General features: G+C 44.8%; 3 protein-coding genes across 11 annotated transcripts in view; all 3 read left to right on the plus strand.

Annotated features, from left to right (window-relative positions):
* BRPF1 (bromodomain and PHD finger containing 1) overlaps nucleotides 1-2,803 on the plus strand; it is a 31,179-nt gene extending 28,376 nt beyond the window's left edge. For both annotated transcript variants that reach the window (XM_075574374.1, XM_075574375.1), the window contains exon 15: nucleotides 1,333-2,803. In XM_075574374.1, the coding sequence (XP_075430489.1) occupies nucleotides 1,333-1,516 (184 nt within the window). In that variant the 3' untranslated portion in view covers nucleotides 1,517-2,803. The remainder of the gene's footprint in view (nucleotides 1-1,332) is intronic.
* A 2,819-nt stretch (nucleotides 2,804-5,622) lies between these two features.
* OGG1 (8-oxoguanine DNA glycosylase) lies at nucleotides 5,623-15,622 on the plus strand. Of its 8 annotated transcripts, none has more exons than XM_075574384.1 (8): nucleotides 5,623-5,714; nucleotides 7,789-7,909; nucleotides 9,368-9,771; nucleotides 11,000-11,179; nucleotides 12,175-12,353; nucleotides 12,595-12,742; nucleotides 13,597-13,646; nucleotides 15,379-15,622. In XM_075574384.1, the coding sequence occupies exons 2-8, from the start codon at nucleotides 7,800-7,802 to the stop codon at nucleotides 15,460-15,462; spliced, it is 1,155 nt and encodes a 384-aa protein (XP_075430499.1). In that variant the 5' UTR covers nucleotides 5,623-5,714; nucleotides 7,789-7,799; the 3' UTR covers nucleotides 15,463-15,622. The 8 variants fall into 8 exon arrangements, with proteins under 8 accessions (XP_075430499.1, XP_075430493.1, XP_075430492.1 ...); XM_075574377.1 differs by having other exon boundaries at nucleotides 5,632-5,705; XM_075574376.1 differs by lacking the exon at nucleotides 5,623-5,714 and adding an exon at nucleotides 5,716-5,844.
* A 6,728-nt stretch (nucleotides 15,623-22,350) lies between these two features.
* The window catches only part of LOC142468172 (coiled-coil domain-containing protein 3-like), a 28,417-nt gene continuing 23,491 nt past the window's right edge, over nucleotides 22,351-27,276 (plus strand). The window contains exon 1 of the mRNA XM_075574388.1: nucleotides 22,351-22,604. The gene's annotated coding sequence lies outside the window, so the exon portion shown is untranslated. The remainder of the gene's footprint in view (nucleotides 22,605-27,276) is intronic.

The following is a 27,276-nucleotide window of genomic DNA, read 5'->3' on the forward strand; positions in this document are numbered from 1 at the left end:
TGTGGTTCTGTTTTACATGCAGTACTAGGTTTCTATAAGCTTTGTACATATTTTACATGGCAATGGGATGCTGCATAACTTTATTAGAAAAGCTCTTGAAAGCTGCATGATATCCAAACGTCTGTACTGCATTTAACAGACAAAATAATGACATCTCATATCAATACATTGGGCGCACATACGCCTGATGCGGTTTTTCTTAGAAGCAGGGTATTTTAGATCCTCTACTCCATTTTTTTTATTATCATACCGATTGTTTGGTAAATCCCAGTAATCTAGTGTACAATTAGTTTCATTAGGAGTCTTTTAAGCTATATAAGCTATAGCATATGCTGTGTATGTGTATGTGTGTGTATACAGATCTAGCAAAAGTTATTGCTCTCTTTGGTGTGTTACGGTGGGGTATTCTGCGTTATCGCTGCCAATGAATCCTATGGAAACGCTTTTGATATACTGAGTTATAACGCAATATGTTGTGTTATCAGCGGGAGAAATGAAATTGTGTGTGTATGTGAGTATATATGTATTTGTGTGTATATACATACATACGTTGAAACAAACTGTAAAATGCCATACTCATTGTCAACATCCATTGATAAGTCTGCAACTCGTTCATATAATTGCTCATTCCACATACACTGAATGCAACTTGATATATAAGGAAATATAACCGCATTACAAACATGACCACACGATAACTATATAGTGCAGTACATTACCATTCAGGACATGCAAATGAAACACCATCACTGTACTTTAATAAAGAGACCATCACTGAATATCCTTTTTAGCAGTTCGCTAAAGTTCCAGGGTCCAGTTGCTAACAGATGTACCATGAAGCGAGGAAACTTGCAAGGACATAAATAAATATAACATCGACCAAAACTGGATTTTGGGACAGACTTATAAACATTTAGTGACACAGTATTTATGAAGAACCTCCACCGTAGTACATATCCCTCTAGGGCCCACATTTAGCTTTATCATGTCTTAACTCCTATTCATTTGTAGCACCCTTTAGTAAAGATGGGCCTAGCTTTTTACAGCAGGGGTTCTCAACTCTAGTCCACAAGACCCCACCCCAGCAGGTCCAGGTTTTAGGCTCAATCCGTCCTTGCTTCAGCACGAGTGGCTCAATCTTTGACTGAGCCACTGATTGAGCCACCTGTGCTGAAGCAGAAATATCCTGAAAACCTGACCTATTGCAGGGTCTTGGGGACCGCAGTTGAGAACCTCTGCTCTGTGTTAATAAAAAGGCATATCTGCTGCGGAGACGATGTAGTGGGAATGTCCTTGTGGCTGACGCAGAATGTCTGCTTCTTTTGCATGCAGGCAGTGGCTGCCTCGGACCAAGCTGGTGCCGTTGGGTATGAATCGGGAGCTGGATAAAGAAAAGCTACTGGAAGGCAGGAAGTCAAACATCCGGAAGTCGGTGCAGATCGCCTACGACCGCGCCATGCAGCACCGCAACAAGGTCCAGGGCGAGCAGAGCAGCGACTCCAGCGAAAGTGACTAGCCAGGTCCATCACAGGGGCCGCTCGGCAGATCTGGTGTGGTGCACTTAGCCCTGGGGTCACCTCGCGGGCTTGCTGCAGAGAAAAGCAGAAGCCTCCGCAGCTGACAAATTGCAAGGCAGTGGTAAGCAAAATCCGGTCCTCCCAGAACCACGGTTACAACCCTCCGATGACTCTAGCCACGTGAGCTCAGGATGAATAATAATAACCTCTGCCTTGCTGCACGGGGCCAGCAACCTTTTGCGGTATGTTGCAGGACCCTGCAGCACAGAAAGGGTTAAAAAAAAAAGAGGGAATAAGTATAACGGACACAAAGGAAATAATGTGACATCTTCTAGTAACCCATAGCAGTGGTAAGAATAGTTTTTTTCCCCCTGCTCACAAAGCTCATATGCGTCACAAAAGTACAGAGGGGAGCCTTCCAAACTTGCATTCAAAGTGTCCACAGCATCTTCTGTTCATCTGACTGCTGTGATCATGGATACCCCCAGTAACGGACTCCACTCTTCTACATAGCGTCAGCATTGTACTATCTGAGATTGCTTAAGTTCGGCAGTCCTGAAGTGGCAGGAGGATTGAGGAGACCCCATCTCTGCCACGTCGATTCTCCACGCTCCATTTTTTTTTTTCCAAGGACGACCGCTACTTCTGTTTATCATACACACAGGAAGCACCCACTTGCAGCCACCCTGCAAATCTGAAACTGCAAGGGGGATCATCGAACACTCGAACAAGAAGCGTTGATATTTTTACAGAATGAAGGGGAAAGGGGAGATGCGGGAGCTTATTTATTGAACATCCATAATGAACAGAATTTACACCCCTTCTGTTGGGGTGGGGGTGAGGGAGGGAGAGAGAATGTAACCCCTCTGGTGTCAATTGGCCCAGAAATGCCCAGGCAGCCAACTGTGGCAAACGGGGTTAAGTGGACCTAAAAAATAACTTTATGGTAAACCACTATCTTTTTAACCTAAAATTACTGATTTTATTAGAACGAGGGCTTCGAAATAATGAAAGAATGCTGGTATTGTGTTGCATTTCTTCACCGCAATGAGTGCAGAAGCAGTAACGGTGCAATTAAGTATCATACACCTTCATTTAGGCCCATAAGAACTCTTACAGACTATTCACTTAAGAGCGGTACAGTCTTTTGTTCTATGGAGTAGCACTGCTTACTAAACATGTGCCTTAATGCGTATTCTATGGTTTCTATGGGGTTAATCAGTAGATCGCAAAAAAACATATCTCCTCAAAAAAACAAAAAAAATGAAACATTGATCAGACTTTTCTGGAGTGTTCGAGCACAATAATGAATGAAGGCATCGCCGGTGATCGCATAAACCAGCTTAATAGGCCAGGAGTGGTCAACCAGTCCTCAAGGGCCACCAACAGGACAGGTTTTAAGGATATCCCTACTTCAGCACAGGTGGTTCAATCCGTGAAGCAGGGATATCCTTAAAACCTGACCTGTTGGTGACCCTTGAGGACTGGAGTAGGCCACTCCTGTTATAGACAAATGAAGCTGCAAAAAAAAGTATATATTTTTATGATCATGTAACATGGATTTGAAACGTGTAGTCTGTGCTGTGTTATAGTGCATTAAACACTTAAATGCAATTTATTTTTATTTTTAAACCGTGCCCTTTTTTACTTGGATTGCTAATTTTTGGCAATCTTTTTAGATCGTGGTTTACCATGAAGTTCTCTGTCTCCTATGAATTACACTGGGAGGCGATCTTCCTCTCTGTTGAGAGGTTTAAGCCAAATTCACACAAACAGAGCTCCAATCTTCCCTAACTCTCTCTGCTTTCCTAGTGCAGGTAAAACAAACACAAGCGTAACTATGATTTAGCTTTTATGTTAAGCCTTTGCAATCCTCAGCTGCCAAACGTCGCCGAAGAAGCCTGGGCGTACAATCCACCGCAGCTTTGCACCCCTCATTAAATACGTCCGCCTGTGTTTTATTCCACACTTTGTTGCATTTACATGGAAACCTGATGAGGATGACAGAAATAGGATAATGCTTCCAGCCAACCAGAGCAAATCCGACCCTTTTTTTTTTCTGTTTTTTATTTTTTTTAGACAGCACAAAGTAACACCAGTGTGTCCTTGTAGAGAGATTTACCTAACACATTTCACCAACTGCCTTGGGGGAGGGAAAGAAAAAAATAGGAACTAGATTTTTACCTTGTGCTGCTGGGCCCCTCCGACCAGCGAGTTCCCCAACATGACGAGACTAATCCCCTTGAGTTCTACATAGCAGAGTAGTGAGTAGCCCAGCTCCCTCTGGCTGTGCAGCTACAAAACCTATTCTAATATCAGCACAACATCTAGGCGCTATTTCCCATGTCTGAGCACACTTTAGGCAGCCTCCTGATTATCGGCTCCTCCGGTTGGGAGTCCCAAGCAATATTCATTTCTCAAATCATGTCCTTTGCTGCTCCTAGCATGCTGGTTTAGGTCCTTCCCAACTATAGCATGTCATTGTAAATAATGTATATGAAAGGAGAATTTAAATTATTCTCATTTGTAAACTTTTGTTTTATTTTTCCCTCGTTTTGTTCGTTGGGGCGGGGAGAGGAAAAAAAAGTCAGTACTAAAGTGTAGCTTCTCATATCATGACCCTTTTTGCAATAGAACTAGCAGGGACATTTTTTTGTAATTCAGACCTTCTTACTTGGACTCTTTGATAACTTTACAATTAGGCAGAATGCTGTGCAGCAAGGGTGGGCAACTTCAGTCCTCAAGGGCCACCAACAGGCCAGGTTTTCAGGATATCCCTGCTTCAGCACAGGTGGCTCAATCAGTCAACGGCTAAGCCACTGCTGGAGCCACCTGTGCTGATGCAGGGATATCCTGAAAACCTGACCTTGGTGACTGCAGTTGCCCAACCCTGCTGTATACTGTCCAGTAGCCGTTTTATTTTCAAACGTTTTAATTTGTCGATAATTTTTTTGGGGTTTTTTTTTTTTAAGTCTTATTGCGTATTTCTGTTTTGTATTTATTTCAAAAGGAAAATATATTGTTCTTAGAAAATAAACTGTCTATTTGGACTTCCTGCTGTTTTTATTTGATCCTTTTTCATTTAAATCGCAAGAATATTTATACTTTTCTTTTGTGTGTGTGTGTGTGTGCGCGGCAATTGTTTTGATTTCAAGTACACTAAGGCACCAGCTGTGACAATTCCGTCATATGCCAAGATGCAACATTAAATATCAAATGTTAATATCCAAACTCTATTTACAAATATGTGCCATGCTTCCCTTGTGCCCACCTATACTACAGTACCTTCCACTGCTTGCCCATGAAATTGCAGAGGAAGTGTTCTAACCATTTACCCATTAGGCTGCGCTTATAGGGCCGGTGACCGCGACGACGCGTCAAAACAAATGCATTGCTGCCGTCGTGTGCGCTTATAGTAAGCGCGGAGGGACGGCTTGGTCGCGATCGCTGGAAGTCATCTCAATTTGATTTTTCCAGCGACCGCAGCCTGACTTCACCGTCGCCGGCACTATAAGCGTAGCCTTAGACCGCGGATGGGTTGGAGGAATAGCTACATGGAGCAATGGCAGGAGTAACTACAAGAATTGCATCTCTAATGTTATCTCTCGGCTAATATGTTAAACGAATGCTTCAGATCTTATGGGGACAGAAACGTATAGTAATAGTGGTTGGCGGTCCACGTACTCAGATCGCCAGACTTGAATTTGCCATTATATCCTGGACTTTTACAAGCGGAGTGTTAACAACATATACGTTTTGCCCTTGACCATGACCTGAATTTCCTTTCTAATGTCCATTTCATTCTTTTCCTGCCATGGGGGACCTACACTGCCCAGCAGTGGAAACATTACAATATGCTCCTCATTTTTTTCTGAGAGTATCTCATTGATTTTTGAGTCAGTCTTGCTGGTTTGTTGGCACTAGCAATCCGCACTTTCCTGATCCATATATCATGCATTGTTGTGGTCCAGAGGCCGAAATACCACTGGTTTTAGTCCGCGGATGGTCAGATCTCAGACCAGGAACAACATGGAACGGTCACGTGCCTGTCCACAGAGACCACGTTGTTGTTTTGGTTTTTTTTTACCATCGAGGTGCGCATGCGCGGGCACACGGGCGGCGCATGCAGATCCTGCGCCTTCTTTCCTCCCAGCACCTATCCGGGCCGGGCGCGGGCGCCCACCTCTGGTACCTTCGGTCGGTTCTGTCGCCCTTCTCCGCCGGGCGGGTTGTAATATAGAGAGCACCGCTTCCGGGAGGGGGGGCGCATGCGTGGAGGGTGGCCTGGGCCAGTGCGATCAGCTAGTGCTGGGCTCAGATATGGGAAGTGAGTACAGAGCAGTGGCCAGGGATTGCAGAGCAGTGGTCAGTGAGAACAGAGCAGTGGCCAGGGATTGCAGAGCAGTAGTCAGTGAGTACAGAGCAGTGGCCAGGGATTGCAGAGCAGTGGTCAGGGATTGCAGAGCAGTGGTCAGTGAGTACAGAACAGTGGCCAGTGATTGCAGGAGAGGAAAGGACGGCAACGACACTTTGTATACAAGTTCAGGCTATATTTATTGCACTGGAGTAATAAATGATATTGCCTATGTAAATAGGCCAGGTTTCCTATTACAAAAAAGAAACACACACATTAGAAGTATACCTATACACACATATATTGCAAAGCCAGTACAAGCAACCTCACACTGATGAGACCCATTAAGGTTGAAACATGTCTGTGAGTGGTTTCTCTGGCTTTGCATCTGATTCCCATGCTGTGTTAACAGCGAGCATTAGTTTATAAGGGTTCCATGTAAAATGGATTTCAGGCAAAAAGTGACACGGTGTGCTCATTTGCATGTCATTTCCCAGAATCCCTTGCAGCTGTGGAAGCACTGTATGCTAGGTGATAGTGGTGAAAGGCGGGGTTGCAGACCGGTCTAAGGCTGCGTCCCCGCTAGCGCTAAGCGGGTGGCGCGTGCCGTGTTCACTGTGTGCAAAGTGAATTCTCACGTCCCCGCTCACGCAGCACGGGTGGGCACGCACGCTATCACAAGCTTGGCGCTTGGGAAGTAAAAAAAAAGTGTTCGAAGCGCGCTCAATAGGCCCCCATGCAAACCCCCCCTCCCCCCCCGCACGCTCGCAAAATTCGCAGGACACCCGCGCTCATGCTTGGAGAGTTGGTGACGTCACCACTCAAGCATGAGCGCGGTGAGCACCAGCGGGGCCGCAGCTTAATAAGAGGTGAATGTGCTCACAAGTGATCTTCATATTATTCGATAGATTAGAATAGCCGTGTTAGTCCAGTTGCGATAGTGCAGAATAAATGAATCAACAAAGGAATCTACGGCTAAAACAGAGGTTTGGAAAGCAGAAAGAAAAAAAACAGGGATGTCCCTATCTCACCCCACCTTATCTACATCTGTTTTTCTTTCTGCTTTCCTAACCTCTGTTTTAGCCGTAGATTCCTTAGTAAATCAGTATTGCCGACCTGAGGAAGAGAGGATAACTCTTGTAAGCTTGTCCTATGACATACATTGCTAGTTCAAATAAAAAAAAGGTATCACCTAATACTGAAGTACTCATTTATTCTGCTATATATATATATATATATATATATATATATATATATATATATATATATATATATAATCCTCTCTTAAAAACAATGCTAAGTAGAGTTTGTCCTTTCACTCCCACTGGTTTTCGAAATCCTCCGTTTTACAACGGCACAGTTCTAATTCACAACTGCAAGTCGATACCATATACTTTAGAGTAAATCATACGGGGGAAGTTTCCTTTCATCCTATTTTTTTCTTTTCCATTGATATTTAAAAATGAAAAAAAGACAGTTGGAATTTTTACATCCTCTGAAGTGGGGACGATGGCTCTTCCAGCTTAACCCTTTACCTGGTTACAAATAATGCAATGGTTATTGATATGCATATATGTACCACTAGAAACAAAACATTGCAGGCTTTTCTGCCCGCTGAGGGTTTAACATGGGACATCTGAGTTTCATTTCTGTTCCAGATATTTTCTAGTGCAAAAAATACCCCCAGATTCACATGGATGTGTTTTCAAGGCATACTTATTTGTAAAGCTGCTGTGCTTTTACCTATTGCAAAACTGAATTTCATCTCATTACTAAAAGTCCTCCTACGAGATCTGTTTTTCGCTATATTCCTATTGCGGGGGCTAAATTCTTCTCCAGCTCGGGGTAAGCGGTGCACAGCACATTGAATTCTTTGCAGTTGACTTGTTCACCTGATTATTTGTTTCTGCTCTGTAGATTCACGCAGAATGTGTCACCGCGCGTCTCTCTCCGCCTGCGCGTCTCTCTGGCGCTCCATCCCATGTCCACGCTCAGAACTTCGCCTGGGCTATGTGCTGGCCTGCGGTCAGTCCTTTCGGTCAGTAGGCGTTTGTTTCTAGATTGGTCTCTCGGTAATGCAGTTATCACCTATGGGTAATCCTGGAGGAAACATATTTTCTAGAACCAGCATCAAACGGTTGAAACCACCTTGTCCTCTGAGCTGAGTTCCTCCTGCTGCTCTCTCGTTTTCATGGAGTTGGCGACTTAAATGTCTTTTATACCTTGTCATTAGCAAATCAGCTGGGCGTAGGGTGACGAAGAGCTAAAGGACACTGTCCCTATTGGGGAACAAATTAAAATAAGAGTAGGGGGAACGCTAGCTGTACAAGCACAAGCCAGAGGAAATCAAATACCCTCCCAAGTCTCAATTTAAAAAATACTTATAGGTGCCAGATTTGGCTAAAAATAAAAAAAAAAGTATAAATCACCCAGCTGGGACACCTTAAATATGTCACTGGTGTGATTTCACTTTCACTAAGCGCTATGTACATTAATGGCACTATATAAATAAAGACATACAATACAATACTTTGGTGGATTGGAAGATAGTGGTCACTGTCCTTTCAGAAATGCTAATCTAGTTCCATGTGTTATGGCAATCACCCCCAATGTAACAGTACTTACTGGGCTGCCCAGGTGTGACCAAAAAGCAACGATACAAGATCAACGCTATCTATAAATTCACTAAAACCCAGCATTTTATCATTATTAACCATTATTAAAGCCTATACACCTTAAACAATTTCTAATATTTCATTTAAATTGTGGGGGTTTAGTTGCATATTTTGGCTCAAGTATGATGAGCTTGTCTTCCACCCCAATGTAAACCCCCAGACCAGGCAAGTCCCAACTTCTAATGTCATCCTTTTTTTGCCTTGTCCTCTGTGCTCAATTAATCCTGCTTTTCTCTTCTATAATGAATGTCATCTCAGACTACATTAAAGTTTGCTTTTATTCACTTTCCCTTGCACCTCTTTTCTAAATATTTACAAAGAACCCTACTTTTATATTCCATTGGAAGTAGCAATTTCTATTTGGGATGGGGAACCTAGATTGTGTTTGTATTCTTTGTGGATAGCAACATCGTATCGATCCAACAAGAACATGGCATACAGGTGAAACTGCGGCTGTTCTTTGAGAAAAGAAAGCCGTGGACTAATTCATTGTTTTTTCCCCCCTTGCATAGTGCTGACAGTGTACGTAGCTCTGTACATGACATTTTGCAGGCACAAGTTCCTCCCCCATAGAGCTTACAATCTATGTTTTAGGTGCCTGAGGCAGAGGGAGATAAAGCGAATTGCTCAAGGAGCTGACACCGGGAATTGAACCAGACTCCCCTGATTCAACCTCCGTGTTAGACAGAGTCGGCATCTTTAGTCACAGAGCCGCTCCTTCAACCAAAGTGTGGCCATACCTCAGCCGCAGGCTTGAAATGAGGACGCTTCTAAGAGAAGTAGATATGTCTGAGATTTTTCTTCGCCTTTTCAATCATCAGATGGAATGAGTGGAACCCCGAGTACTGGACCGGAGTTTTAGATGGACGTGTGTGGACACTGACACAGACAGATGACCACGTCTGGTACACCGTGTACAGCAAAGAAGAGGGCGCTAGTGAGGAGGAAGATGGGTTTCTTAACACCACAAAGCGGAAGAGAAGACAGAAAGACGCAGAGGAAAAAAGGATGCCATGCAACCCCCCAAAAGTGATCAAAACAGAAGAACCGGAACCAGAAAAGGAAGGAAGGCTGGTTGGTGAGCAGGTTATTGAAGACAGAGACTGCAAGAAAGACCAGGAGATTTTGCGCGATTATCTCCAGCTAAATGTCAGTCTCAAGGAACTGTACCAGCAGTGGGGAAAGTGTGACCCCAACTTCCAGAATGTGGCCAAGGGTTTCCCGGGTAATGTATTCAGGAAATGAAGCTGAGACCAATACGTATGTATGTCTGTCTTTATTTGTATAGCGCTGTCCATGAGACATAATGGAAATAAGCATCTCAGACTTAAAAGTAAAGGCGCCCCTGCTCCCAAGAGCTTACAATCTAACTAGAGCATGTAATGCTGTGTAAGTCTCACTGTTAAAACTCCAGTAAAAGTGTTTATCACTTAATATTGGACCATGGGTTCCCCGTCTTCTGCGTCTGAGCTACAGTGCAAGACCACGCCTATTAATGTCCAGTCTAAATACTATGGTGTCTGTGTATTGTGTATTTCTGGAGGGAGGAGGGAGAGGGAATCCTTTTGTCTTAAGTGTGATTTTTCTTTTATAAATCTGATGTAATTTTTTTTTTTGCCACCAAGGAAACATTAATATTTAACTCTGTAAGTATATTCTCATGTGTTTGCAACCGTAGACATTGCCGGGCCTAAATGCATCCGGATTGTGGAATTTAGCAGGACCACAGAATCCCGTTTAACACAGCGGGTTACAACTGTTTTAGTTTAATTTAGTAAAAAATGTTTTCAAAAAAGGGAGAGGAAGGTGGCAATGTAAGGGGATAAGAAGGGAAACTGGGGGGTTGAAATATTAAAATTGGTTGTACGAAGTACCGCAGCTAAAATAGCCCTGATGTATTAACGTTTGCATAGGTTATCTCCAAACCTATAAGTGGATCCTTTGCAGCAGTAGTCCGTGCTTTGCAATGTGTTGGGGACGTCTCCGGACGGCATTAGAGCAGCAGGACAGGCTGCACTGAGTTTGACATTTATTTTTTAATTACAGGATTGAAGCAGGGGGTCTCCGAAGCTCATTTCTGCCCCTTTACCCCCTGCTTCCAGACATACGTATATCGTCGTAGCGGTGGTGGTATCTCTGCAGTCAGACAAACTGTGCACCTAACATAATGGCGACTTTAAATGTCACGCCGGGCCAATAGGAAGTCGTGACGTCATCCCTTGCGGCTTCCTATTGGCCAGCGTGACCAGGACATTTAAATGTCACGGACATTCCGGCACCGCTACGGAGCAAAGTATCTCTGGAAGCAGGGGGTCCCCGGAGCGGAGATTTACACAGTTCCGCTCCGGAGACCCCGCTGCTTAAATCTTATAATTAAAAATATATATATATATATTTTTTTAACACAATGCAGCCTATTCTGCTGCTTTAACAGGTACCTGCTTCACCTCCAGGTGTTCGTGTTTTGCGCCAGGACCCAACAGAATGTCTCTTCGCCTTCATCTGCACGTCCAACAACCACATCTCTCGCATCACCGGTATGATCGAGCGCGCCTGCAGCTCTTTGGGAAGGCGTTTGTGCCAGCTGGATTCTGTGGTGTACTACACCTTCCCAACTCTAGAGGCACTAGCAGGCAGGTTACCTTCAATTATCCCAGCCCAGGGGTCTGCAACCTCTCAAGGAAGAAGATATCAAATATTCAGAGAGCCGCAACACACTCATGAATATTACACACACCCACAAACATATACCGTACACACACTAATAGGTATATACTGTACAAGCACTAACATACTACAAAATATGTGGGGGAATAAAATCTATTTAATTGTTTTCATTGTTTTTCTGTGCAAAACAATGTCATTTACAAATAAATACACAATACATACATACCATACATACACTACCCCCCCCCCAAACACACACTACACCCCCCAAATACACACACTACACCCCCCAAAATACACAAACACACACACTACCCCCCACTCCCCCCAAATACACACACACACTAACCTGCCCCCCCCCCAAATACACACACATGACACTAGCACCGCTAACCCCCTCCCCCCCCCGCAGCCACTGCCAGGATAGTAAGCGAAAGAGGCAGCAGCTTGGGATCGGCAACCTGCAGAGAGCCGCACGTAGGAGCGGAGAGAGCCACAGGTTGCCGACCCCTGGCCTAGGCAGCACAGACTTGTTTTAGAGGGAGGATACACCCTCACCATGTTACATTATGTGCATGTTCATTGTATCCTTTCACTAGTCACGGGTTGGATACATTGTGTACCCGGGTACTGATACTGGTAATATTTGGACCGATACTCACGGGTTCTTGCATTATGACTTTTTTCATGTCTCACCGCGGATTGTGATTTGTTGTTACTCCGTGTTTTTAAACCTTTCCGTCACGATTCCTCTTTTTCTGATATTTAATACATTTTTTTGTATGATCTATTTGAATTTACCTGTTTTGTGCCCACATTTTGAAGATTTCTTTTCGATCCCAGTGCTTGGCGTTTTTGTTGTTCCCATAGTCTATATCAGGGGTGCGAAAAATGGTGTCGGGGGCGCCGCGAGAATTTTTTGGGGGGAGAGGTTAAACTGTCCCCTGTGTGTTTGCTTTAGCTGGGGATACAAAGGCCAAGTTACAAGAGCTGGGCTTCGGATACAGAGCGAAGTTTGTCACCGAGAGTGCACAGGCCATCCTGTCTGAACACGGCTGTGATTGGTTGGAGAGTTTGCGCCTTGCCCCCTATGAAGAAGCGAGGTCAGCGCTATGTGCCCTGCCAGGAGTGGGCGCTAAAGTGAGTCCAAGTTGCATGTGGTGCTTTGTTTTTTTTAGTGCTCATTTTGAACACTAAATTCAGGTGTTTTACAATCGAGGTTTGCTGTCCAAGTCACCGAGAGACAAAGTGACTTTCAGTTACATTCACGGAGATGTTATTTAGAGCTGCCAGTGTTGCAGATGATGCCTGGCTTTGATTTGAGCAGGAATAAAGACTGCACTAGCTTGAAGAAGTCGCTGTGATAAACGTTTGCTTGCAGGTAGCTGACTGTGTTTGCCTAATGGCACTGGATAAACCCCAAGCTGTTCCTGTGGACACCCACGTCTGGAAAATCGCAAAAAGGGACTACCTGCCCCAGCTGGGCGCCGGTAACAAGAGCCTGACGGGGCGAGTGTACAAAGAGATCGGTGAGGAGCAGGGCGCAACTGTTCAGCACTCTACAGCAACAGCCAGGGTAGCCACCACTCCGGGTTTGACCTTGAGACTACGGGCTTCGGCCACGTATCTCCGGACTACGGGTTTACCTGTGAAATCTCAGGATGGCGGCAGGCGTCTTCCCCCTGCAGGGTCCCATCAACATGGCTCCGTGACGTCAAATGGTGTCACGTTGCCGTGACAACGGGACATTAAGTGGCATCGCGTTTCCATGATAATGGGACGTCACATGACTCCTCGGCGGTATAAGGCGTCCCATTGTCTTGGCACCGTGGCGGTGCATTGTCATGGCAACGCGGCGCCATTTAGCGTCACGGAGAGCCATGTTGACGAGACCTAGCAGGAGGAGATGCAGCCAGCGGAGAAGGTAAGAGAAGTATATATAAATACATTTAAAAAGGAGGTGCGTGCCAGGCACACGCGTTATAAGTGAAACTTCTGTGTGGTTTGACGCTCTCAAAAGTGTTTCATACCATAAATATCATAAACATGAAAGTACAATTTGATTGATAAAATACAGTGAAGTTTGACGGTGAAGGCGCGTGTTCGACACATACCCCTTATATTTGTGTGTGCGTGTGTGTGTGTGTGTGTGTGTGTGTGTGTGTGTGTGTGTGTGTGTGTGTGTGTATATATATCTATCATATCACATTTTAAGTTATGGGTGAAAAAGGCAACAAAAAACCTCCACCGTTAGCATATAGCCAATGTTGCTTTTCTGTAGTTAATATGGTTGTGAGTTCACCACTTGTTCACTGGCCCCTTTCAGCGTTCTGCCCCGTGTGTTCAATTGCAGGCTCTCTAAAACCTTGTCCTTTATTTGCAGGGGACTATTTTCGGACTCTGTGGGGACCTTACGCTGGATGGGCACAGTCCGTAAGTGGACGACAAGACGCATACTATAATAACTGCTGGGATTGGAGCCTGTTTCTCATCGTTTGCCTCTATCGAAAATAGTTTTGCTCACATCATAGTTACACGGGAAAGTAGCTCCGCATATTAAACTCAAAGACATGAACGCAATGTGTCTACCGTGATGCCTCCTGATCATCACATTAAGGCAGGGGTGCGCAAACTGGGGGGCACGTGAGATTTTCCAGGGGGGGCGCGGAGGCTACCAAGGTCCCGCGCTCTTCCCCAAGGCATTTAAATTAAATGCCAGGGGGACTGCGCGAGGTCTCTGTAACTCACTTACCTTGGCTTCCAGCGACGCGGCATCACGACAACGCTTTCAAATTATGTTGCCGTTCACGTTACCATGGCAACATGACCCGCGGCGTCATCTGAAGCCAGAGCCAAGGTAAAGGGGCGCGCGAGCAGGGGGGGGGGACAGCATGCAGGGGGAAATATTTCCGCACCCCTGCATTAAAGTATCATACCCTGTAAAGGAAGGAGAACTTGCATTGGCCCAGGAGTCTGTAAGAGAGTGGGAATAGTGCCGCTCTGGGGAACGGTGTGTGTGCGCGTACTTTGAGCGTGAAAATAAAACCAGCGTGAGAATAAGCGTGTCAGCCTTCGGAGCGCTCACTTTACTGAAATGGGTAAAATACGTGTCAGTGTCATCTTACATCGGGGTTTGTGCAGTAAAACCATGCACAGAAGTGCTCTGTAACTGGGAGCCCGCGAGGGACATAGACGAGGCCCGTGGGCTCTGTAACTGGGAGCCCGCGAGGGACATAGACGAGGCCCGTGGGCTCTGTAACTGGGAGCCCGCGAGGGACATAGACGAGGCCCGTGGGCTCTGTAACTGGGAGCCCGCGAGGGACATAGACGAGGCCCGTGGACTCTGTAACTGGGAGCCCGCGAGGGACAGAGACGAGGCCCGTGGACTCTGTAACTGGGAGCCCGCGAGGGACAGACGAGGCCCGTGGGCTCTGTAACTGGGAGCCCGCGAGGGACAGACGAGGCCCGTGGGCTCTGTAACTGGGAGCCCGCGAGGGACAGACGAGGCCCGTGGGCTCTGTAACTGGGAGCCCGCGAGGGACAGACGAGGCCCGTGGGCTCTGTAACTGGGAGCCCGCGAGGGACATAGACGAGGCCCGTGGGCTCTGTAACTGGGAGCCCGCGAGGGACATAGACGAGGCCCGTGGGCTCTGTAACTGGGAGCCCGCGAGGGACATAGACGAGGCCCGTGGACTTTCTGCTCACGCTAATTTCATACTAGTTGCTTAGGCAGCAGAGTGCAGTTTTTCCCACTGACCCTCACTTGTAAGTTAAGGAAATGTAAATATATATGGTGCAGATGTTATACATTCTTGCAACATGTTTGCATATAAAATTTAAATGTATCTAAAGTGACATGACCATAAGCTTTTGGCCCTTCTACTTAATGGATTCTCATCTGCCCCCTTAGGAGAACTAGTTGAAGAGCCCTGCTGTACAGGATTTGATGGGGGGCAAATAGATTAAGGCAGGGGTGGGCAACTCCAGTCTTCAAGGGCCACCAACAGGTCAGGTCTTCAGGATGTCCCTGCTTCAGCACAGGTGGCTCAGTCTTTGACTGAGGTGGCCCTTGAGGACTGGAGTTGCCCATTCTGCATGAAGGTAACGGAGGGCATTGCATGGTTTTTGGCTCCTTTACGGGCTCTTGACGTGATTTTACTTCCAGGTGTTGTTCTGCTCTGAGCTCAAGAAGTTCCAGGGATCAGCAGATCGCAAAAAGCCCGTCGGGAAAACCGAGCCGCAGACATAGGGGGAGGGGAACTGAAACTCTTCTCCGATCAAAAAGGAGAGAAACTTTGCTGTATACGTGATGAATTGTATCTTGACATCTCTGAAACTGTATGTGTGTGTGTTTTTTTAAATGATGCCTTAACATAGATCAATGTGGATTAAACTCTTCTTTGTATGAAGACCTCTGGAGTGCCAGGTCCTTCTTAACCTCCCTTAGTGCCAGCTCTGCTCCTCATTCACAAGCAGCTCTTCAATCTACGGGGCCCGCGAGGCTCCTCAAACAGCCAAGACTATAACCACTTGGGTGTCGTGGTGTTGTAGTTACAATACTAGTTGTAGTAACCCAGCTAGACAACTACATCTCCAGAAACCCCTACAAGTCCTGTATTGTTTTGCAATATTCTGGTTTTCTCCCCTGCTGCTGAAAAAGATGAGATAAAGAGACATCGGCAGCTACAATGCATCCACAAACGTCCCTTGTGTTCATCCAGTTAGGAAAGGGGCAGGATAAGGAAGAGAACGAGGGGCCCACAGATGATCCGTGAAGAGCAGAGCCGTACTAGATGTTTCTTGCGGAAGACAGAACATTGCAGGGTGACGTTCCCAGCTGGGGGTTCTGGGCTTTTTTTTTGGTTTTCTTTAATACTATTTTGGCATTAACCCTTTCACGTGGCTGTACTGGCAGACACGGAGACCTGTTGTAGTGGGAACACAGAAACAGCGCAGACACGGACGCTGAGCCGGTCTCTTCCTGCAGTAATTGGAAACGTGCTGCGGTTCCATTCCATGTGAGGCCAGACACAGGCCGGAAAGTAGGATAAGTGCATTACGCTTTGTGAAGACAAACAACTGCTCAATCTGTTGTGTATTAACTCCCCCCCCCCCGATGTTGGAAAGACCTGGGATGCACTGATAAAATACATTAATATAACCCTGAGAGCAGAGCAATCACTAACATTTGGAAGAGGGAATTCCCAAGAGATTTTAAAGGAGCAATTCATGCTCTTTTTTTTAACATAGGTTTGAAGCAGGGGGGGGGTCTCTGGAGCGGAACTCCGTTCATTTCCACTCTGGGAACTCCTTGCTTCTCACGATGCTTACCTCGAAAGCGGGCGCCCGTACCATGGCAAAGTTTAAAGCTCCAGCGCACGCGGGCGAGTAGGAGCCGGAACCTGATGATGTCACGGCTTCCTATTGGCCAGCAGGGTGCGCGAGCTTTTAAACTCCGCCATTACGTGATCCCTGCTGGCGGAGCAGCTACCGGCACCGCCTACGGAGGTCTGCATCTCCAGAAGCAGGGGGTTCCCGGAGCTGAAATGAAGGGGGCTGAGCTCCGGAGACCCCCTGCTACAAAACGATGTTAAAAAGAAATTGTCCGCTTGCATTGCCGCTTTAAAGCCGCAGTTTCTGCTGCCCCTCCAACCCCAGCAGGGTGTCTTTGGAGATGAACCATGTTCATTTCAGCTTCGGGGAGCCCATGCGCCCCCGGATACTTCCTGGAGAAGCCCCCCCCCCCCACCCGGCCAATAGGAAGCCACGATGAAATATGTTGCGGCTTCCTGTTGTCCCACAAGCAGGTTAGCGCCTCCATTTTGTTTTCCCTGAAGGGGACAGTGCCGGCAGCATGGTCCCCAAAAGGGGTGAAGTAGAGGGGTTCCCTGCAGCAGAAATGAGTGTGGATAAGCTCTAGCTACTCCCGGCTTCCTATACATGTTACACACAAAAATTAGGGGGAACTGCTCCTTTGCGTCTGACAATCAGCAATATACAAAGAGTGGAAAGCGATATACAGCACATGAATTAGGGATGTCTGCATAGCAGCCTGTAGGGTAACTGGTAAATCTGGAAGAGTCAGGGAGTCCCAGGCTTTTGAAGTGGGTGCTTTGAAGGTTACCCGTGCCCTAGTTAAGCTATTGCAATGCTTTCACTGTGGAACACATGGCTGAAAGGAAGACATTGGAACCGATTCAGGGCAACTCCCCACTTTGCACAGGCCCATAACTCACTGCCATTGCACATTGTCACGGACCAACATAAAACTGAGATCACGTTTTATGATTGAAGTATTTGTTACAGATGTATCGGAACTGACCGGAGCACGTGGCTATTTCTATGAGATAAGATGGGATTGTTTAGCAGAGGTTGGAAAACCGCGGCAAAAAAAATAGGCACATTAATAAAATATTTATTACATATTCTTTTGATTTTTCCTTTGCTCAACGCTGGGGTATTCTTTTGCCCCAGTTCTGCAGCACTGGATTAAACCTTTCTTCTCTTCTCAATGAACTAAAATAATTGCAGAGTAGGGTTGCCAGGTGTCCGGTATTGAACCGGACTGTCCTGTATTTGGATACTCTGTCCAGTAAAAAATGAGGGGTACTGAAATACTGGACATGTATGTGTCCGGTATTACCTCCCTGGACATAGTGACTTGACGCACCTTTCACCATTGAGTCCAGTATTTTTGGAGAAGCCACCTGGCAACCCTATTGCAGATACCCTTGCAGGCCTCTCTGGCAGCAATGAGGTTAATGTAATAAAGTCACACTCGTGTTTAATACAATAGATATTTTCTAGGTGTGTCCTACATACTGGCTGCTGGCACACGGTTGGCAGTGTTTCGCAAGCATTGATTTATCTGCATCGGGTGGAATTCGCAGGCATGCACTTGGCGAGTCACAACTGACAGAACCGCTCGTTAGGAAATACATTTAATGGAGAAAGCGCAAGTCTTTCATGTTGAGGACAAGAGGGAGAGAAAAAAAAAAGAAGAAGAAGAAATAGTTGTGTGAACAACGTGGGCTCCAGGTAACACACAGATATTTCCGCATGACCCGGCATGTACAGAAACAGATGTCCCAAAGAAGATTCCTGCTGTCAGCGCGTGTGATAGATCTGTCGGCGTAAGGGCTAATCGTTGACCTCTACCGGAAGGCGCCCTTACTTTTGCTGTACTTTTGGTCATTCATTTTATCCACTGTAACCTTATTGTGTGATTCGCGACCGCTACCCCCAGGGCTCCTTAAATTCTGTCCTCGAGAGCAACCAATAAGCCAGGTTTTCTCTTAATTAAAACACAATTAACCCAGCTCTAATAAAGCGCTGACACCATTTTCTTAGGTGTGTACTGCAACATAACAAATAAATCCTTTCAAAACCGGCAACTAAAACTGTGCGCTCACAGCTGGTTATGCAAACTTGATGTGGCGTCTATTACTCTATAAATAATGTTCATCTTTTATTGGTATGGCACCGACATATTCTATAGCGCTGTACAATGTTGTAGGGAGGAGAATAACGTATGATATAAGTTAAGACAATAGGCAAGGAGGTCCCCTGTCACAAGCAATTTCCAAGCGACTCTATACTACAGAGTATTTTGTATATTAATACTTTCCCACCTTCCTCCGGTACTAGACTTTACTCTGCCTTGTATTGTGTAAGTTGAATGGTTTGTATCCACCCCACCTATACTTCGTCTGGTTTCCAACTCACTATTGCCTCTACAATACTGAACAATAGACTAAGTCATTTGGATAAGCCCCAGTAGGTAAATCAGTTGTGTTTGGAGGATTTCATGGGTAGGGAATTCTCTTGCCTTGTTGTGCTATTAAGGCCAGGGCTGGCCAACTCCAGTCTTCAAGGGCCACCAAAAGGCCAGTTATTAGGGATATCCCTGCTTCAACACAGGTGGCTCAATCAGAGTGGGAACTTCAACCTGGCCTATCGGAACAGCACCTATCAGGCACCTTTCCCCCGGACTGATCTCCCCCTGAGATAGGCGCCTGGGTGTCTTGGTGGCCACAGGCTCTGCTCTTTGAGCCAGTGCCCCCCATAGCCTGTTTTCCACCCACCCCCACTCTTCCCCCCTACCTCACCTTCCCCTCCAGAACGAGAACCAAATGGTTTCCTGGACATGCAAGCTGGACAAAGGGTTTTGTCATCCCTGCATGTCCAGGGAACACAGAAGTACACCCAAATATTACACATAATAAAGGTTTACATTAGACATTAAGAGATAGATTTGGGGCCAGATGAGCCACAATAAGGTGGATTTGGGGTCAGCAAAGTTCAACCTGTTACCGAAGAGTTTGTACCAAATTAGCTTCTCCGGTTCTGAAGTACAGGCCTGTTAGGGCTTCTGCTGTACCAAACCATCTCATCCCAAAACTGGGTAACCCCCCTGGAACCAAGAACACTCCAAAACCAAACTGCAATTATTGGCTAAAGAAAGATGTATCATACACCAGATATTACATAAGATGTGGTGTAAGGAGACGTATTACGTCTGATACTACCTGGACATATAACAGAAAGGGCCCTGAGCAAATATTACATAGAAAAGAACCTGGACAGTGTAGGCATTTACATTGAGTGCAGGTGTCAGCGCTGTAGTGATTATACTTCTGTGTTAGGTACAATCCATTCCTCATTTTTACAGGTGCAGATTAGCTCTTTATGGCAACTCCAGGTACCTACTACCTGAAACTTCTTGAACTTGAGGTTGGTATATATAGAGATTAGATAGAGAGAGAAAATAATAATAATAATAATAATATGCCTGGTGCACTCAATAACCAAAAAATAGAAGAAATACTTGGCTTCCCATAGGGTGCCTGCAGAAGGGTCAGGATAACCAACCGGTCACGTAGAAACCTATAGAAAGAGATCCGCAGCACTCGCCTGAAGATAATCAAAGTTCAGTTTATTAAAACTATCTGGCAAACAACATAAAAAAGTGAAAATAGGGGCGGACCCCTCAACTCCTGATCACTTTAGATGAACTTGTGGTTTGCCCAAAGTGCTTCAACTCTGGCACCATGTTCTCAGTGAAAGCATCTCTCTTCTGTTTGTTAAACTTCTTCTCTCAAGCTCTCCTGGAGCTTGACAAAGACTGTTTTTGTCTGAAACGTCGCCCATTTTTTATTTTGTTTGCCAGATGGTATTAATAAATTGAATTTTGATTATCTACAGGCGAGCTATATATAACAACAGACGGTCTGCACATGAGGGAAATACACACACAGAGACGCAGCAAAACGATTTGCAATACTCAGAAGGCTGTGCCAGCTGCACAGATTGGGTTTGTGTCAAGGGAGAAGAAACAAACTCCAGATATGGGGAATCAGAGACAGAAAGAGCTAAACTTCATCTCTTGTTATCCCAGTTTGGGAGCAGAGTCTGGTAATGCTATATCCAGACAAAGTGCTATCCTGGTTGCACTTTCAAAAGCTGTAAGACCATCGGCCCTGAAAAAGCATCCGCATGAGAGTACACGTTTAACAACCCAAAAGAGAGATGCTTCCACTGGAAACATTGTGGCAGCATTGAAGCACTTTGGGAAAACCACAAGTTCTTCCGAAGTGATAAGGAGCTGAGGGGTCCACCCATATTTTCACCATAGACCAACCTATACCTTGTATAAAAGTGGCTTTGCTTTCTCCTGTGTGTACATAGTCCTCCTAAACCTTTTCTTACAAGAATAGGAATTCAGATTGTACAGAATCCAGTACATTCAATGACTAGAGCAACTAGTTTGACATCTCAGCTCTTGGGAAAATCCCCTGGGAGAGCGAGTGCCAGTTCCCACCGATTACACACAAATCATACTCTTCCACGATGAACCTGGTACAGTTCCACTAGTGCCCTGCTGCTCAACCTCACAAATGCCTGCAACTATAGGTAAGAGTTCACCCAGGTGCTCATAGACTTGAAGAACCGGCCTCCATCACAGCAGAGCCCGGCCTCTAACTGACCAGACCAACCTCATCCAAATGGAAAAGAAAAAGAACCCATAGACTCCTACTGAAAGCCATGCCTTTTCCACCGGAATAGATGGTACCCGCAACATTACATTAGGGTGATATCTTCACTAGGATCATTGCAATGTCCCAAGAGTTCCATACAAGGATGTCTCTATAGGAGACGGTGCATGGAGCTACCCATTACACTGAGGACAAGCTAAGAAAACACGATGTCGGTTTGCAGAAAGTTGTCTCAAAGTTCTCGTAGCTGTATTGGTTCTGGAGAAAAGTAAATTAATTTTTTTTAAAGAGGTCATACAGGTGCATTTATACTTAATTAAGGTCAAAAGCAATTTTAAGGTACAAACTGATAAAGCAACATCGGTGCTACTATAGCGTGAAGTCTACCTGGATATCTGTCGTCTACCAAACTGGTTGCAGGTCTACACTAGATGGTGCTTCAGCTGGAGTAGATGTAAGCACACTAGATGGCCCCTACCCTAAAAACCCCTATCCTGAGCCTTTACGCTTGAACCCCCTACCCTAAGCCCTTACTTTACTTTAATTGTGTTTTAATATTGTAGTTTCCCAGTAGACCTGACGCTCTAGTGTAAATTTCCTGGTAGAGCTCACGCTATAGTGTACAGTTTCCAGCAGACCTCACGCTATAGTGTACAGTTTCCAGCAGACCTCACGCTATAGTGTACAGTTTCCAGCAGACCTCACGCTATAGTGTACAGTTTCCAGCAGACCTCACGCTATAGTGTACAGTTTCCAGCAGACCTCACGCTATAGTGTACAGTTTCCAGCAGACCTCACGCTATAGTGTACAGTTTCCAGCAGAGCTCACGCTATAGTGTACAGTTTCCAGCAGACCTCACGCTATAGTGTAGTTTCCAGCAGACCTCACGCTATAGTAGGATCTCGGCATCTTACCAACTCAAGGTGCACCATTTTTCTGCTTGCTGTAAAACCATAGACCCTCTTTGATCTTTTTTTTATTTTTATTTAAAACACCCCCTTTTCTTTCATAGATATAATGTTTGATAACACCGTGCATGTTTTAAACTCAAATTGAATTGTGTTGATACAGTTCTGTATATGACACATCGACCTGCTGTCGTTTTTTTAATCTTGCACTAGTCTGACTCTTGATATATTGAGTAATCACAGACTATGTAATGAGCGTCATCTAGTGGATGAAGTCCAGAACTACAGCTCACAGCTTGCCCATTGAGGGAATTCCACATTGCATTCCTACACACTGCCCCCAGGTCACCTGTGAGGGAATAGAGCTGCAGTCTTATGTTTATTGGGAACATTTCACTGAGATGTCAAAGCAGCCATCGGACCAGCAATGGGAGCACAAAACCAGAACTGGAGCACTACTGCCGAGCCGACCTGAAGTCATTATATGGTGGGTACACTATTAACAGACAAAGTTTTAATTTTTTAGTTATAAAAATGTTTTACCAGGAAGTAATACATTGAGAGTTACCTCTCGTTTTCAGGTATGTCCTGGGCACAGAGTTACAATCACAATACAAGTACATGGTTACAAATACATAGTTACATAAGTGAACAGGGTTATACATTATATAGAAGACATTGCATTCACAGTTAGAGATAATATATATTATAGGCGTATGTAACAGACCAGATTAAAATATGAGACAGCTTTGGTTTTCAATGAACTTAGACTGGTGGTGGCTGTGAGAGTCTCCGGAAGGTTGTTCCAGTTGTGTGGTGCACGGTAAGAGAAGGAGGAGCGGCCGGATACTTTGCTGAACCTTGGGACCATGAACAGTCTTTTGGAGTCAGATCTCAGATGATAAGTGCTGCGTGTGGTAGGGGTGAGGAGCTTGTTCAGATAGATGGGTAGCCTGCCCAAAAAGTATTTGAAGACGAGACAGGAAAGATGAATATTGTGCCTAGACTCAAGTGATGTATGTATGTCTTTATTTATATAGCACTTCACAGTAGTAATACACGTGACAATCATATACATAACAAATAATACAAATAACAGATCATGGGAATAAGTGCTTCAGACATAAAAATAACATTTAAGAAGAGGAGTCCCTGCGCCAAAGAGCTTACAATCTAATTGGTAGGTAGGAAGAACGTATAGAGGCAGGAGGAGGGCGTTCTGATAAGTGCGTCTGCAGGGGACCAAGTTTGATGTATCATGTTATTAGTATTAGCCAGGGTGATGAACAATCTAGTTCTTTGAGCATTTCACAGTGATGTGTATTGTAGTTGCATTGGAGAACAAAACAGCATATTGAATTGTAGAGGGTGTCACGTTTGCTAAGGTGGGTTTGAGGTGCCGAGCCGTATACTATGTCCCCATAGTCTATAATTGGCATTAGCATCTGCTGTGCGACACGCTTTCTGACCAGCAGGCTTAAAGGAGGATTTGTTCCTATAAAGTACTCCTAGTTTGGCATAGGCAAAGTGTGTGTGTGTGTTGCATTTCTAAAGTATTTATTGCTTTATATAACACAACGTTTTGGTCCCCAGGTGACGCTTCTTCAGGCGTATGAGCTGGGTTACACAGAAAGTGAGAAGTAGTGTTTGTCCGGCTGCATCAGTTCTGTTTCCTAACGCTGATATCTGTAATATAAGAGACGTGCAAGTAACAACATTCTGACACACTCCTCTATAAAACCATAGGAGGCTGGAGAGTATCTTAGGAAAAGCATAAAGGAACAATAATGTTGGGGATGAGTTGTCTTGAAGTGTACTTTTGTTTTGTTTTTAAAGAGGCATATCCCCTTCTGTCTGAGGTGTGAGAGGTACGTACTCTTGGTGTCTCTTTGGAAGGAGGTCTGTATGTGTTGCTGATATCTCTGGTGATGATGCAAGATGAGGTAATGGTGTTTTTTTGGGAGATGTACTGTATACCATTGATATCTCTGCAGTAGGGGGAGCTATATCTGGGTTGGTTCTGCACAAGGATAGAATGATGTGTTCCAGTGGTTTCTGGGTTTGACTTTGGAAAGACAGAGGTGAGAGATTTTTGCAGCTTTCTATTTGAAATCCAGAGCAAGGGAGATATATATATAATTCAACAAAAACAAAAAATCATTCTCCTATCGCTTCACATTGCGTCAGGCTAACTTTCAGAGGGGGTCTTCAAAGTAAGCGTTTTGCACATTTGCTTTATGTAAAAAAGATGAATGTTTAATTGTAATCCTAATCTGATCTAATACTAATTATCGAGCACAATGGACCATTTAGCTAATGATTGGCTAATTACAATCACAGAATAAACTGGGATTGGGGAAATGTACCTGCCTGCAAATAGAAAGTTTAACGAACAATTTTATCACCAAACAGGTCAGGTTTCAGGATATCCCAGGTTTAGCACAGTTGGCTCAATCAGTCCTTGCTTCAGCACAGGTGGCCCAATCAGTGGCTCAGTCTTTGAGCCACCTGTGCTGAAGCTGGGATATCCATTAAACCTGACCTGTTGGGGGATCTTGAGAATTGGAGCTGAGCATCCCTGGGTTAAGGTTGTAAAAACCCTACAAATCATCTGAAAGCATTGAACACACACATATAAATATATATATATATATTAGCGCTGTAATGCTCACTTGATTGATGTGACATGTGTAATTGATAGAATATGAACAAAGATAAAGTGAAAGGTGGGGTGAGCTATAACTTAAATAGCAATTAAGTAAAAAAAAGCAACACGTGATGGCTTGATAAACTAAAACAGCAAATCTAAAACAAATAGTGCAACTGAATTAGTTAGTAAAATGTGATAGGTCCCCCGTACAATCAATATGCATATGTATGTATGTATGTATGTTACATAGTTACATAGTAGATGAGGTTGAAAAAAGACATAGGTCCATCAAGTTCAACCTATGCTAAATTTAGACAACAGATACTTTATCCTTTATCTATACTTACTTATTGATCCAGAGGAAGGCAAACAAAAAACCCCAGTGTCATATCATCCAATGATATCTCATAAGGGGAAAAATAAATTCCTTCCTGACTCCAAGAATTGGCAAATCGGATTAATCAATGGATCAACATCTTTCCCATGTATACTTTTCTGGTATATCCCTGTATACCATTCCCATCTAAAAAGATGTCCAACCTTTTTTGAACAAATCTATTGTATCTGCAATCACAGTCTCCATGGGTAATGAATTCCACATTTTAACTGCCCTTACTGTAAAGAGCCCTTTCCTTTGTCTTTAATTATATAGCGCCATTAATGTACACAGCGCTTCACAGCTGTAATACACATGACAATCATATAAATAACAAATAATACAAATAACAGATCATGGGAATAATTACATCAGACATAAAAGTAAAATTTCGGAAGAGGGGTCCCTGCTCCAAAGAGCTTAGAATCTAATTTCTAGGTAGGAAGGACGTACAGAGACAGTAGGAGGGTGTTCTGGTAAGTGTGTCTGCAAGAGGCCAAGCGTTATATATCAGGTGTATAGTATTAGCCACAGAGCTACTCATATGCTTCGTTAAGCAAGTGTGTTTTAAGGTGGGTCTTAAAGGTGGATAGAGATGGTGCTAGTCGGGTTTTGAGGGAAAGGACATTCCAGAGGTGTGGGGCAGTCAGTGAGAAGGGTTTAAGGCGGGAGAGGGCTTTAGATACAAAGGGGGTAGAGAGAAAACATCCTGGGCGGAACGCAAGAGTCGGGATGGTGCATAGCTAGAAATTAGGGCTGAGATGTAAGGCGGGGCAAAAGAGTGTAAAGCTTTAAAAGTTAGGAGGACAATGGAGTGTGAGATGCAGGATTTGATGGGAAGCCAGGAGAGGGATTTCAGCAGGGGAGAAGCTGATACAGATTTAGGAAAGAGTAGAGTGATTCTGGCAGCAGTGATTAGGATAGACTGTAGGGGAGACAGGTGAGAGGCAGGAAGGCCGGACAGCCGGAGGTTACAGTAATCGAGACAGGAGAGAATCAGGGCCTGTGTCAGAGTTTTAGCAGTCGAGCAACAGAGGAAAGGGCGTATCTTTGTTATATTGCGGAGGAAAAAGCAACATATTTTAGATACGATTTGAATGTGAGAGGAGAATGTGAGAGAGGAGTTGAGTGTGACCCCTAGGCCACATGCTTGCGCTAATGGGTGTATGACAGAACTTCCAACAGTAATATGGAAGGAGGTAGTGGGGCCAGGTTTGGGAGGAAGTATGAGAAGCTCTGTTGTTGACATGTTGAGTTTAAGTCGGCGGAGGGCCATCCAGGCTGATATCGCAGAGAGACATTCAGAAACTTTAGTCTGTACAGCAGGTGTAAGGTCAGGGGTCGAAAAGTAAATTTGTGTGTCATCAGCACAGAGGTGATATTTGAACCCAAGATATGTGATTAGGTCACCTAGAAAGAGTGTGTACAGAGAAAAGAGGAGAGGTCCCAGGACAGAGCCCTGGGGTACCCCCACAGAGACATCGATAGAGGAGGAGGAGGTGTTAGCAGAAGAGACACTGGAAGTACGACGGGAGAGGTAAGAGGAGATCGAGGATAGAGCTTTGTTCCGAATACCAAGAGTATGGAGGATGTGAAGGAGGAGAGGGTTGTCCATGGTATCAAATGCTGCAGAGAGGTCGAGTAATATGAGCAGAGTATAATGACCTCTGCCTTTGCCAGCATGGAGTTCATTCATTATTTTAGTGAGGGCTGTTTCAGTGGAGTGAGCAGTGCGGAAGCCAGATTGTAGAGGGTCTAGGAAAGAATAGGTGTGAGAAAATGGAGCAGGCGAGAGAATACAAGGCATTCAAGGAGTTTAGAGGCAGGAGGGAGACAGGTCGATAGTTAGAAAGACAGGTAGGGTAGGATGGTGTAATATATTCCAACTAAATAGGATAATGTTGTGGAAACGTAGCAGCGTTCAAGGGAACAAAGTTCCAAACAAATGAAATTGCAAAACAGGAAGAAAAAAAGTGCATGCTCCAACAAGTTTACCAATAATGTATTCAAAGGGTGTAGTTAATAACAGATAAGGTACACTCAAATGATTTCTTATATAAAAAACTTAATAATGTGTATAACACACACTTGAATGCACTGCATGAAAAATGAAGTGCAGATATTGTGAGGCCA

The sequence above is a fragment of the Ascaphus truei genome, chromosome 17 (assembly GCF_040206685.1).
Source record: "Ascaphus truei isolate aAscTru1 chromosome 17, aAscTru1.hap1, whole genome shotgun sequence".
In the NCBI taxonomy this organism is placed as follows: Eukaryota; Metazoa; Chordata; class Amphibia; order Anura; family Ascaphidae; genus Ascaphus; species Ascaphus truei.